At 32.6% G+C, this 13,760-nt stretch overlaps 1 protein-coding gene across 1 annotated transcript; it reads right to left on the reverse strand.

Moving 5' to 3' along the window:
- Positions 1 to 3,374: 3,374 nt before the first annotated feature.
- On the reverse strand, positions 3,375 to 13,546 carry LOC134728132 (uncharacterized protein C1orf50 homolog). Its single transcript, XM_063592573.1, has 5 exons — positions 13,405 to 13,546; positions 11,315 to 11,430; positions 5,137 to 5,223; positions 4,162 to 4,293; positions 3,375 to 3,723 (listed from the first exon to the last, which is right to left on the reverse strand). The coding sequence occupies exons 1-5, from the start codon at positions 13,436 to 13,438 to the stop codon at positions 3,496 to 3,498; spliced, it is 597 nt and encodes a 198-aa protein (XP_063448643.1). The 5' UTR covers positions 13,439 to 13,546; the 3' UTR covers positions 3,375 to 3,495.
- Positions 13,547 to 13,760: the final 214 nt, after the last annotated feature.

Below are 13,760 nucleotides of genomic sequence, written 5' to 3' on the forward strand. Positions count from 1 at the left end.
TTAGAAGGTGGAAGTCCTACATGCTTCAAACTTTGCATATGGATGCCTCATGTTACGAAATTTCCGTCAGTCACATGTCCAATGTCATTGAACTCATTTGCATGGTTCAGTGACTACTTGAAAAAAGTTTTTGTATTATTAATTTTACTCTTATTATAAGTAATAGGATAAGTTTACTATATTTGGTATGCGCGTACCTTGCAGGTCCCCATGCCCGTCATTCAGTTCGGTGTATGGAAGGACTGTCAGGCGTACATGTCCAACTGGCAGGTATCATCTAACCTTGACCCCATTTTCATTGTTCAGTGGTTATAATTATTTTTTGTGTTTTGGTCTGTTTTTCTTAAACTGTATGAAATAGGTCTACTATATTTGGTGTATGTAATTATTGTAAGGTGTACATGTCTTGCTGGCAGGTGTCATCTGACCTTGACCTCATTTTCATGGTTCAGTGGTCAAAGTTAAGATTGTGTCGAGTCTGGGACTTTTGTCGCTGAAAGCTCAACATAGCGATATTGATCCGGCGGCGGCGGCGTTAGCTTACTTCTTAAAAGTCTTATATTTAAGAAGGTGGAAGACCTGGATGCATCATGCTAAGTATAAAGATGCCTCTTGTTAAGAAGTTTTCGTCAGTCACATGCCCAATGTCCTTGACCTCATTTTCATGGTTAAGTGTCTACTTGGAAAAAAGCTAACATTTTGTAGTGTTAAATTATCTCTTATTATAAGTAATATGATACCTGTATTAGGAATGTGCGTACCTTGCAAGGTCATTATGCCTGTCAACCAGTTTTCACTTGACCTCGAACTCAGTTCATGACATTTCAGCGTGTGCACTCTTGTTGAGTTTTAGTCTTTTTTTTTCTAATACTATATGCAATGGGTGAACTACATTTGGTGTATGGAAATATTTTATGATCTTTGTCAGTCGCACAGATTTTATTTGACCTTGACCTCATTTTCACGGTTCAATGCTCAGTGTTTAGCTTTTGTGTTTTGGTTTTTCTTAAACTATAAGTATAGGTCAACTTTATTTGTTGAATGAAAGAACTGTAAGATGTTCATGTCCAACTGACAGGTGTCATCTGACCTGGACCTGATTTTCACAGTTCATTGCTCAGTGTTTAGTTTTCGTGTTTTTGATTGTTTTTCTTAAACTATAAGTATTAGGTCGCCTATATTTGTTGTATGGAAGACTTGTTAGCTGTACATGCCTGCCTGGCATGGTTTATCTGACCTTGACCTCATTTTCATGGTGCAAAAGTCAATGTTTGGCTTTCTTGGTTAATGTTTGTTTGTGTGACAGTTGTAATAAAGCTTTTTACGTCTCATCTTATCTCAAAAAACAACATTATTTGTTTAGGGGCCAGCTGAAGGACGCCTCTGGGTGCGGGAATTTCTTACTACATTGAAGACTTGTTGGGGACCTTCTGGTGTTGTTTTTTTATTTGGTCGGGTTGTTGTCTCTTTGACACATTCCCCATTTCCATTCTCGATTTTATTGATTATTGCATAAAACTTTACCAACTTCTTTAATAGTTATATTCTTCTTAAGATCTGTATATATTTCTTGGTGATGATTAAAAATTTATTTTAGAGTTATTGCGTTTTTTGTTAGTTGATGAATCAAAATAGTATTCACAAACTATAGTTCAATCATGTGACATTCCGTGTAAATTAGTTCAATCATGTGACATTCCGTGTAAATTAGTTCAATTTAAATATGTTAGTATAATATGTCAGATATATCATAACCCTGCCGCATTTTTGCGCCTGTCCCAAGTCAGGAGCCTCTGGCCTTTGTTAGTCTTGTATTATTTTAATTTTAGTTTCTTGTGTACAATTTGGAAATTAGTATGGCATTCATTAACACGGAACTAGTATATATTTGTTTAGGGGCCAGCTGAAGGACGCCTCCAGGTGCGGGAATTTCTCGCTACATTGAAGACCTGTTGTTGACCAGTCACCTTCTGCTGTTGTTTTTTCTATGGTCGGGTTGGTGTGTCTTTGACACATTCCCCATTTTCATTCCCAATTTTATGGACACTGAGCAGTCCCCCCTCACCCATTTTTTTACGTGTTGACAGAAAAAAAAAAGCTTTCATAAACTGTAATCACAGAGATGTGTCTTTGCAAATATTCAAAGTCAGTGAACCATGGCTGAAGGTACATGGCTAAACATCTCCATGGAAATGAGATGTGCCAATGTTAATACAACTACATACCAAATACCATATGAAAACTTTAAGGAGTTGGGGCAATAAGGCCCTTATTTGGCCCATATATTAAAGCAAATTAAAAATTTGTCATTCATATTTATAAATTTGTCCAAACTAGACTAAGTTTCAAGGTGTTCAGAAAATGAAAACGAATTTCACATTGAACAAGTGACAATGGCAACAAACCATGACTAAATTTATAAATTTTGAAAAAATTCTTGATTTTTCATTTTTTTTATCAAATTTTAATTATGTTGTAGTTTGGAAAAGTGTGTGCGAATCCAAGAAACAACTTTATATTTAATGAGATTATGTCAAGTTCAAAAAAAGCTTCTTTGAAATTTTTTGTTGTTTCTTGGCTGCGCAGGATGTTTCCACAATGGAAATAATGATGAAAAACTGCATAAATCCTGTATTTTTTAGTGTTTTTGAAAAAATGGTACTTATTATGACTTAATTGTGACATCATCAGGTAAACATCTATATGTTTTTCATTGATATTTCTTGACCCTGACCATTTCCCCAATATTATGTGCCAATTTGAAACAGTTATCAAACATTTTTTTCTTGGGGAAAACCTGACCTTAATGCACCTACTCCTTTGTCAAATTTACTCTGGTTCAACATAAGCTTGTTCCTATACATAATTTCCTTAGGATTAGGGCACTATTTTTCAAGTTTTCAAAGAAATATAACTTGGAAAGACAAAAAGAGAAATTTGTCTGTTTAATGCTCCTTTACAATATCCATAAATTTTGAAAGGATTTGATTGATGCTTTCTAAAATTATCCAACGGAAATCAAATATTTAATACTTTTTCTATAAATTTAAAAAAAAAATGTAAAACTAAACAGTTGATGCCACTACAGTGTCATTAATAATACAAACTTGACATATTTGTGCAACAGCACTATTTTGCATATAGTTTTAAGAGATAAAAGATATCAGCAAAGGCATTACCCATTTAATATCTTATACACATTACAATCCTGTAAAATATATCTTGTAGTAAAATATCTTTTTGGGTAAAACTTTCACTCATATAGTCATATTTTAATATGTAAGACAAGGTCATAAAATCAGGCTAATTTGACAGTTTAACACTATATGCAAGAAGTTTGAGTCTTAAAGTCTGGCATTATAAATATAATTCAATTTATTTTCCACTTTTTATTTTAAATAAAATATTTATAAAATAAATATTACATACATAATGATCAATTAAAATAATAAAATAATCACACCCGCATATTATCACATTAAAAAATTTCAACTATCAAGAACTCTCATTTGTAACTTCTTTTAAACTTGCTGATGAGGATTTCTTTGTGAGACCAAGGGAAAACTCTGAAGAGTCAGTGATTGCGTTTTGTGCATTTAATATTTTGTCTATAAGTGCAAATTCTTGACTTTTTTCTGCCACTTCTTCTATCGGTGTCCATGATAAATCATACTCCAGTTTGTATGCTCCGACAAATTCATGTGGACAACTTGCTCCCCACTCCTAAAAATAAAACATAACAGATTACTGTAAAATGTAAATTCAGAAATTATTGTGATTTTTTTCATTTTAGACTAAAATTCAATTGTAATTTTATTGTTTTATTAATAACCCCCCTTTTTAAAATGGCTGGATCCGCCCCTCTTAAAACCTGTCACTCTTTGGCAATTTAAAAACATCACAATTATATTTCTGAAATTACAGGAGTCAGCAAAATTAAATTTGAAAGTTTGAAATGCTTACCCTTCTGAAGCACCTAAGATCCCCCCCAAGTTTTTGACAGGGTTCATACTGCTTGGTCTTTGATTCTTTATGTTGTGTCTTTTGTACTGTTTGTCTTTTTTTTATTTTTAGCCATGACGATGTCAGTTAATTTTTTATCTAAAAGTTTGACTGTACCTCTGGTATCTTTCGTCCCTCTCTTAAATGACCTTAACCTACCTCCGGTGACAATATTGACATATATTTCTGTCCTGACTCTCTCTCATACATGTAGTACATAGTACCAGGTCGCTTAACTAAATTACAGGCTGCATGATGTATGATGTTGTCTCTTTTGGCATCTTCTAAATGCTGCAAGTGTGCATAAAAAAACATTAATGTCAGTAAACATATGTCAATACATGTACTTTAAATTCAAAAATTATTGCAATATTTTTTTTTATTATTTGAAAAAATACGACAGGGTTAATCACCATTATTTAATGAACTTTTTTTATATGAAATAAACAGGATTTTTCTCAGTATCGCAAAATAACAAATGACACAATAAACTTTTGAATTTGCAAATATTTAAATTGACTTATTTGGACACCCTGTCACCCTGCCAATTTCAAAAGCTTGCATAAAACATAGAAAGTATAAATATGCTGCCGGTAATCTTGTCAATGAGGTTTTGTTTTATTTTATAAAGGGTTAGAACCCCATGTCTTGTCTGCTATTGATGCTGTCAATGTAAAAATGTAATATTGAAAGCCAAAAAAAAACAATTCTTCATCTCCTTAGATGAAGGATTGCTGTCTAACTTCTGCAACAAAGTGTTCTTAAAATTGACAATCTTTTTTTTATCTTTTTAATTTCTGTTACAATGTTGCTATGCATCTCATCACAACTTTTATTAAAATCCAAGGATATGTATCCAAATGTCATGATTTTCATTTCTTTCTCTTACATACATTATCAGCCACTTGTGGAATTTTTGGAAGTTATTTTGTTCCGCTAAAGTTGAAATACTGTAACAATGTATTTCTTAAGCTTAGAACATCATTCTTCTTTTTTCTTCTAGAAATAACCATTGTTACCTATTAATTATGTGTACATGTACATCGTCATATAAAATGATAGATACAGTAAAAAAAATATTTGATTGCAACCAAACTAAAATTCAGAATTGTCTAGGGTTGTAAAAGTACTCACCTTTTTAGCTTGTTCCTGAAGGTATCTTATCTGGTCAGCTATTACTGTTAATTTACTTCCTACTCTGGCTTTTGTCATTTCATCTGCCTAAAAATATACAAGTCAATCTAATCATATTTATACAGCTTAAAATAACCACTTCAACAGTTTTTACTGAAACATTTCTGGAATCAAAAGCTTTTAAAAGGCATGCAGCATTAGACATGGTTAACTTTCATTTTGCTTATTTTGTTAGTATGCTTAGCCCTTTCTTTAACCTTAGCCAGTGCTAAACCTGGAAATGTGATTCCTGTTAATGTTTACAGGGGCGTATACAGCCATTTTTTTTTAAAAGAGGGATTAAAACTATATGTTCTAATTCAAATGCATTGATCCCCGTGCTTCAGGTTTATGCTCTTATAATATACTAGATTATGGAGTGTGTGTCCGAGCGAGAACTTCTCTAGTTCATTACTTTAGGAATGTTTATCAAAAAGTAGTATTTCAATATTCAGCCCCATTCTACTAATTGGTCAGCCATCAGTCATACCCTGATATACACTATCTTTTTCGGGTAATTAATACTGATAGCGTTCGACATTTTCAGCCGAACAAATTTATCACTTTTACTTAACTTAATTATTGTATGCTGGTTCATATTCTGGACGCCAATCTTTGCTCCTTTATTATGTAATTCACTAACAAAACAATTATGAAATTAAGAAACGGAAAAATACTAAATACTAAACTTGTTCAAAGGGTATCTACACGTCTCAATTTTCAAAATCGGTTATCTAAAAATACTACCATCGCTAACATTTTTAACAATAAAAATCGTGGTTACCCTTCTATCGATAAGTGTCATGCCAAAAAATGACTTACATGTCCCCGTCTTTCCACCAACAATACGGTAAGGTCCACGTTTAATGGTCGCACATTTTCTTTAAATTTTGAAACTGATATTACTTGAAAAACAAACAGTATTATTTATTTACTCACATGAAACAAACCGGGATGTGGTATTCAGTACGTAGGAGAAACTGGGAGATATTTATCAAAACGCACTCAAGAACATCTGTATCGTTTTAAAAGACCTAATAAATTCAAAAGTATCATTTACCAACACCTTAAGAAGCACAACCATCCTTTTAAATATTTAGCAGTTCAACCTTTAGAAGTAGTAAATAAGCAGCCTGGTGAATCGCATTCAAAGTTTGTACGATCACGGAAAATAATTGAATTAAATTGGATTAAAAAATTACAGACAGTTTACCCTCTCGGTCTAAATGATAATATCATGGGAATTGGTAATATATCTAGAACCAATTCCGTTAACATTTTGGATATTGTTTCTAAAACTGTTCATAAAAACCGTTCTCACGGTTGTAGAACAAATCGCAATCAAAGAAAATTTCGGGCCAATCATACCAATATTTCGGACCTTATTTCTATTTCAAAAAACAACGGCAGACATTATCTGTTAACAAAACTCTGTTCTTTACCGGTTAATAAGTTAAATAAAATTTTGGAGGATTGCAACACAATTTCATATAGCAGTCCTAAGTATGAAATTGTTCAAATTATTATGGCATATTGTTATTCTAAATTATTTCCCAAAATTGATCGCCCTGAAGATCATAAAAAACATTTTATTAAAATTAAGTATGTCAACAAAGGCTTTGATTTTGTAAATATTGCCGGTATATTTAACGACCATTCTGTTAAAGAACAAATTCCTGGATATTTTGACAATACTGAGCTACCTCTTATTTGTTATATTTACAAGAAATCTACCCGGAAATTTGTGTTTAATTATAGTCAATTGTGTAAAGATGTTAATATCAGTGAAAATACACCTACTTCATGTAATTGCAGTAATTCCGAATATATTTATGGACCCATTTCCCATGTTATAACAGGAGATCTTAACATCGTTCAAGACCGAGAGTTAAAATCATTTCTCAGTAAAGGACCTAAATATCGTCCCCCGTCAATTATTAATTGGAATGAGTGTCGTAATATCATCCACGACTCACTCCTTACTTACTGTATGAAATGGATAAAACGGGAAAAAGCTGACAAAAAATCTTTGGACTCTTTTTTTAATTCAGTAATGTAGATAGTTGATATACGTATTCAACATTTTAAAGAACATTTTACTATTAACAATAACCACAATAAACCTATTTCTCGTATCAAACATAAACTAAAAGAACTAGCCAAGGAATTTGTTTTTGTCCCGGCCGATAAAGCTGCTAATAATATTATTATTGTTTGACGTAAATTTTACATCGAGGTTCTGAAAAAGGAAATCACCAATTCACCAACATTCCAACTGACTCCATTTTCAGAAAACGAAATCTGTAACAAACATAAACTTTTAGCCACCGCTTTACAAGCAGAGCCAAATACAATGAAAGTTCCAACTATGTATTGGCTTCCGAAGCTACACAAAACCCCTTACAAATATAGATTTATTTCGTCTTCAAGCCATTGTTCAACTACTAAATTGTCTATTATTCTTACCAGCACACTTGGTACAATTAAAAACCTTATAATAAATTGTTCAAATAAGGCCTTCGAAAATAGTGGAATAAATTACTTTTGGAGTGTCAAGAACTCGTTGGAAGTACTTGATAAATTGCATGCTTATATTGGTGATTTTGAATCTGTTCAAAGTTTTGATTTTTCTACCCTGTATACCACATTGCCTCACATTCTCATTAAGAAAAAATTCACACATCTAATTAAATGGGCATTCAAAAAATCAGAATGTGAAAATATATATGTTCAAACTCTTTTAGGTCATTTTTTAGTTGCAATAAACAAAAAAACTATGTTAATTGGACATGCTTTGATACTATATATGCCCTTGAATTTTTACTAGATAACATTTTTGTTCGCTTTGGGGATTCCGTATATCGTCAGATTATCGGAATTCCAATGGGGACTAACTGTGCACCACTTATTGCGGACCTCTTTTTGTATTGTTACGAGTTACAATTTATGACAAAAATAAGCAAAGACCCATCAAAACAACATCTGATAAACAAATTTAATAATACTTTTAGATATTTGGATGATATTTTGGCTCTCAATAATGACGACTTCAGTATGTATATTAATGAAATTTATCCTGGTGAACTCACTTTAAATAAAGCTAATACTAACAACGACCACTGCCCTTTCCTCGATCTTGATATCTATATCACTAACGGAAAGCTGAATACTAAAATTTATGATAAAAGGGATGATTTTTCATTTCCTATCGTTAATTATCCGTTTTTAGATGGTGACGTTCCCTTGTCACCATCTTACGGTGTTTATATATCTCAACTTGTACGATTCGCTCGTGTATGTAACAATGTCTTAGATTTTAACGAGAGAAATTTATGTATTACTGAAAAATTATTACACCAGGGTTTTCGATATCACAAACTAGTCAAAACATTTACTAAATTTTATCATCGGTATAAAGACATCATTCGTAAATATAGCTCAACATGCAGACTTTTTATACGTTCAGGTATTTCACATCCAATTTTTTATGGAAATATTCTTTATAAAGCACAAAGGTGTCAGTATTCACCTCATAAACTTACAAAACCTTTGAATAGACTTATTAAGAAGGGATATAATTACGATACTGTTGTCAAGTCATTAAAGATTGCATATTTTGGCGTTAATATTGAGTCACTGATGAGGTCTTTGCGTCGGAACTAAACACATTTATTCTAAAAACAGTTGTTGGCATGACACGGGTTATGTTCTTCTCATATATGTTATGATGGTATGATACTAAACCCCTTACGGGAAGGATTGTGCCTGATGTTCATATGATGAAATCATAATCTTTCAGTCAGTTTAATTGAAGTCTGGAGCTGGCATGTCAGTTAACTGCTAGTAGTCTGTTGTTATTTATGTATTATTGTCATTTTGTTTATTTTCTTTGGTTACATCTTCTGACATCAGACTCGGACTTCTCTTGAACTGACTTTTAATGTGCGTATTGTTATGCTTTTACTTTTCTACACTGGTTAGAGGTATAGGGGGAGGGTTGAGATCTCACAAACATGTTTAACCCCGCCGCATTTTTGCGCCTGTCCCAAGTCAGGAGCCTCTGGCCTTTGTTAGTCTTGTATTATTTAAATTTTAGTTTCTTGTGTACAATTTGGAAATTAGTATGGCGTTCATTATCACTGAACTAGTATATATTTGTTTAGGGGCCAGCTGAAGGACGCCTCCAGGTGCGGGAATTTCTCGCTACATTGAAGACCTGTTGGTGACCTTCTGCTGTTGTGTTTTTTTATTTTGGTCGGGTTGTTGTCTCTTTGACACATTCCCCATTTCCATTCTCAATTTTATCTTCTAAACAAGAGGCTCTAAAGAGCCTGTGTCGCTCACCTTGGTCTACTGTGGATTCATTTATTTTCGTTGGTACCAATTTTCGTGGTTTGAGGAAAACTCACATATTCGTGGATATTTAATTTCGTTGTTTTGAAAAAGTCTACACTCATTCCTTTACAAAATTTGTATTTTGTTGAACATTCGAATTCGTGGTTCTCATGTACCCACGAAATCCACGAAAATTGGTATCCAACAAATATTAATGAATCCACAGTATGTGAATATTAAACAAAGGAAGCAGATGGATTCATGACAAAATTGTGTTTTGGTGATGGTGATGTGTTTGTAAATCTAACTTCACTAAAATTGCTGCTTACAATTATCTCCATCTATAATGAACTTGGCCCAGTAGTTTCAGTGGAAAATGTTAATAAAAATTTACAAATTTTATGAAAGTTGTTAAAAATTGAATATAAAGGACAATAACTCCTTAGGGGGTCAATTTACCATTTCGGTCATGTTAACTTATTATTTAATCTTACTTTGCTAAACATTATTGCTGTTTACAGTTTATCTTTATCTATAATAATATTCAAGATAATAACCAAAAACAGCAAAATTTCCTTAAGATTACTGATTCAGGGACAGCAACCCAACAACGGGTTGTCAGATTCATCGAAAAATTGTACAGCAGATAGTTATTGATCAGATAAACAATATAACCCCATGTCAGATTTGCTCTAAATGCATTGGTTTTTGAGTTATAAGCCCAAAACTGCATTTTACCTCTATCTTCTATTTTTTGCTGTGGCGGCCATTTTGATTTAATGGCCGGGTCAACGGACACATTTTTTTAACTTAATACCCCCAAGATGATTGTTGCCAAGTTTGGATTAATTTGGCCCAGTAGTTTCAGAGGAGAGGATTTTTGTAAAAGATAACTAAGATTTACGAAAAATGGTTAAAAATTTACTATAAAGGGCAATAACTTCTAAAGGGGTCAACTGACCATTTCGATCATGTTGACTTATATGTAAATCTTACTTTGCTAAACATTATTGCTGTTTACAGTTTATCTCTATCTATAATAATATTCAAGGTAATAACCAAAAACAGGAAAATTTCCTTAAAATTACCAATTCAGGGGCAGCAACCCAACAATGGGTTGTCCAATTCATCACATTTTTTTAACTAGATACACCAATGATGATTGTGGCTAAGTTTGGTTAAATTTGGCCCAGTAGTTTCAGAGGAGAAGATTCGGGCCAGGTGAGCTAAAAAGGACATATAAAAACATACACATCAAACATATATACTTTACAGACCAGGCTTATAAAGCTTGGTATACAAAAAACTCATTAGTGACCCGACTGCACCAAAACAAATCTTCAACATGTTTAAGCAACACGATAATGTAGGAAGTTGAAAAGCATAAAATATAAGGTTAAAAATTTGCCTAATGAACAAAGCGTTCATTATCATTATCACTGAAGTAGTTTATATTTGTTTAGGGGCCAGTTGAAGGATGCCTCCGGGTGGGTGAATTTCTCGCTTCATTGAAGACCTGTTGGTGACCTTCTGCTGTTGTTTTTTTCTATGGTCAGGTTGTTGTCTCTTTAACACATTCCCCATTTTCATTCTCAATTCTAAATGTATGTTAATTTATTTCCAAAAATTCAATATATGTGTAATAAAATTAATTTCTCAAAGCACACCTGGTAAAAGAACTACATGTATTGAATGTATGTTGTATAAAATCATTGTTATAAGATTACCTTTTGAATTGTCTGTGCTGGTTAAAGAACTACAGATATTGAATGTATGGTGAATAAAATCATTGTTATAAGATTACCTTTTGAATTGTCTGTGCTAATGCTACCAGGTCCATAGGATCGGCATGTTTGTTGGTTCTTTCTGTGTTTACTAACTGTACACCAGTAGGCCTCTGGTTGGCCTCCACTAGCTGAACTAATTAAAAAATAAGATTAATTAATTTAGCATAAAGTCACAACATTTATTTCTTTGTAAATAAGTTGTACACACAGAAACTGCCTATTGGCCTCTACCATCTGAACTAAAACAAAAAATGTCATCAATCAATATTGCTTGTAATCTCTACCCTTTCAAAACATATACACTATCACTGACAGTGGCTACAATAATTGGGGGAAAATAATTAAGTTGTACATTCACAATCTTGCCCTGTAGAGGAATTTACTGATGCCCTGGCAGTGTATAATGATTCGTTAGGACTATGGTACTGAACAGTACTGCCTTTAATTATCGCCTGGGATAAGGTGTATTCTAATTATGTCAGCACTTGTATTAAAACAAGCTGAGGAAAATTTGGTTTACAATGCTGCCATAAACAAAAAAGCTTTGTTAATTTTTTATACAAATTAGGCCGTAAGTTTTTTTAGTTTGAATTGTTTTACATTGTCATATCGGGGCCTTTTATAGCTGACTATGCAGTAATGGCTTTGCTCATTGTTGAAGGCCATACGGTGACCTCTAGTTATTAATGTCTGTGTCATTTTTGTCTCTTGTGGATGGTTGTCTCATTGGCAATCATACCACATCTTCTTTTTTAAAATAATTATAATTTGATGATTTACATGATTATTTCCCTTTTTAAAAATCTTTATAATAAAAGTTAATTTTAGGGCCTTTTCACAATCAAGAATGCAGGAATAAAGTGCAATTGTAGTTAGTCTTATGAAGGGCTTTTCCAATGACAACAAAAAACATCATATGATGTCTGCAACATAAAGATAATGTTGAAAAATGTCTTCGTCCTGAATTATACGAAACAGACTGTTTATCAAAACTTTTGGTAGATTGACAATGATATAATGTTCAGTTTTGGCTGCAACTGAAAGGAAATATAAACTGCTTTTTTCTTACTAATGGTGTAATAAACAAAATATACAATGAAAAATAAATACAAAACTTATTTATCCCATCCAAATTTTTAAATGTATATATACATGTAGTCCAAATAATTATGACGTCTGGCAAGGCTATTTTTATTTTTTTCTGGGGCGTCGTAGGAAGAGGTCCCAGAAAAAAAATTGACAGACCCGAATTTCCAGATAATGTAAATCGAACGTTCCAGAAATTAATAGCCATTAAAATTTACCGGATTTTAAATTTTATATTCACCGGAAGTCACGTGCCGTAGGTAATTGTGGGAAATCTTTTCCAAACAAAATAAATATTCCCCCACTTCAAATGGAATCGTATCTTGTTTTATCCTTTCTTTTGGATATTTCTGGAAATATTTCACATCAATAAGCACCAAAAAAGGTATGGCTTTGTAAAGACGTAAAATTTTCAACCGGCAATAATTTCTTGTCAAAATTAGGTTTCAAAGTTCCCCCCAAAATTTGCTCTCAAACTTCAGACCTTAAAAAATGGCTTTGACGTTATGACGTTGTAGGAAGGCGTCCCAGAAAAAAAATTAAAATAGCCTTGCCAGACGTCATAATTATTTGGACTAATATACATGTAGGTGCGCCAGATGCGTATATCATCAAAATAAGACTTGACAGTCGCAATCCAATCAAAACAGTTGCATGCCAAATAAAATAGTAAAAAGAATAAATAATTGAACAATTAAACAGGATGTTTTTACACCCTGTACAGACAAATTTAGTGTGTCCTGGATAAAGATTTATATAACTTTACAATTTATTTATGGAATGCAATTATTTCGAATTGTACAATATATATTTCAATGATATTGTAAGCATTTAACAGAATTTTCCCGCACAACGATTTAAGGAACAGTATTAGCAGTTACATGATGAAGTTAAACGTGTTTTTACATTACATAACTGTCAATAAATGATAATTTTAGTGTGCATTATTTTGTTGTTGTTTTTGTTTTTTCTTTCATTCGTTACTTATTTTTTGTGTGCAGATGATGTGTACAAAATTTACCAGCTTGAAGATTGGAATAAGTAGGATCTGTCATGTTTATCCGGCAAATATCAAGATTTCAGTGTTGTTCTTCGCATCGAAGATAAAGCGGAAATGAAAGAAATTCCGTGGCTGACGGGATATTTATAGGGATTCCCCGCAACGTCATATAATTGTCCAATCAAATCCTATATTTATGAAAAATCTATGATCGGATCCAACAACGACCCTAGAAAAGAAATAAAATGAAAAAGAATCGGATAACTACGAACTATTCGTTTTTATTTATATCTAAAAAGACTAAGATAAAAGATCGATATAACGGAATTGTGCGAATTTGCATGCAAATAGAGTATAGGGAACAGCAAATTATTGTT

Source organism: Mytilus trossulus, chromosome 8 (assembly GCF_036588685.1).
Source record: "Mytilus trossulus isolate FHL-02 chromosome 8, PNRI_Mtr1.1.1.hap1, whole genome shotgun sequence".
NCBI lineage: Eukaryota > Metazoa > Mollusca > Bivalvia > Mytilida > Mytilidae > Mytilus > Mytilus trossulus.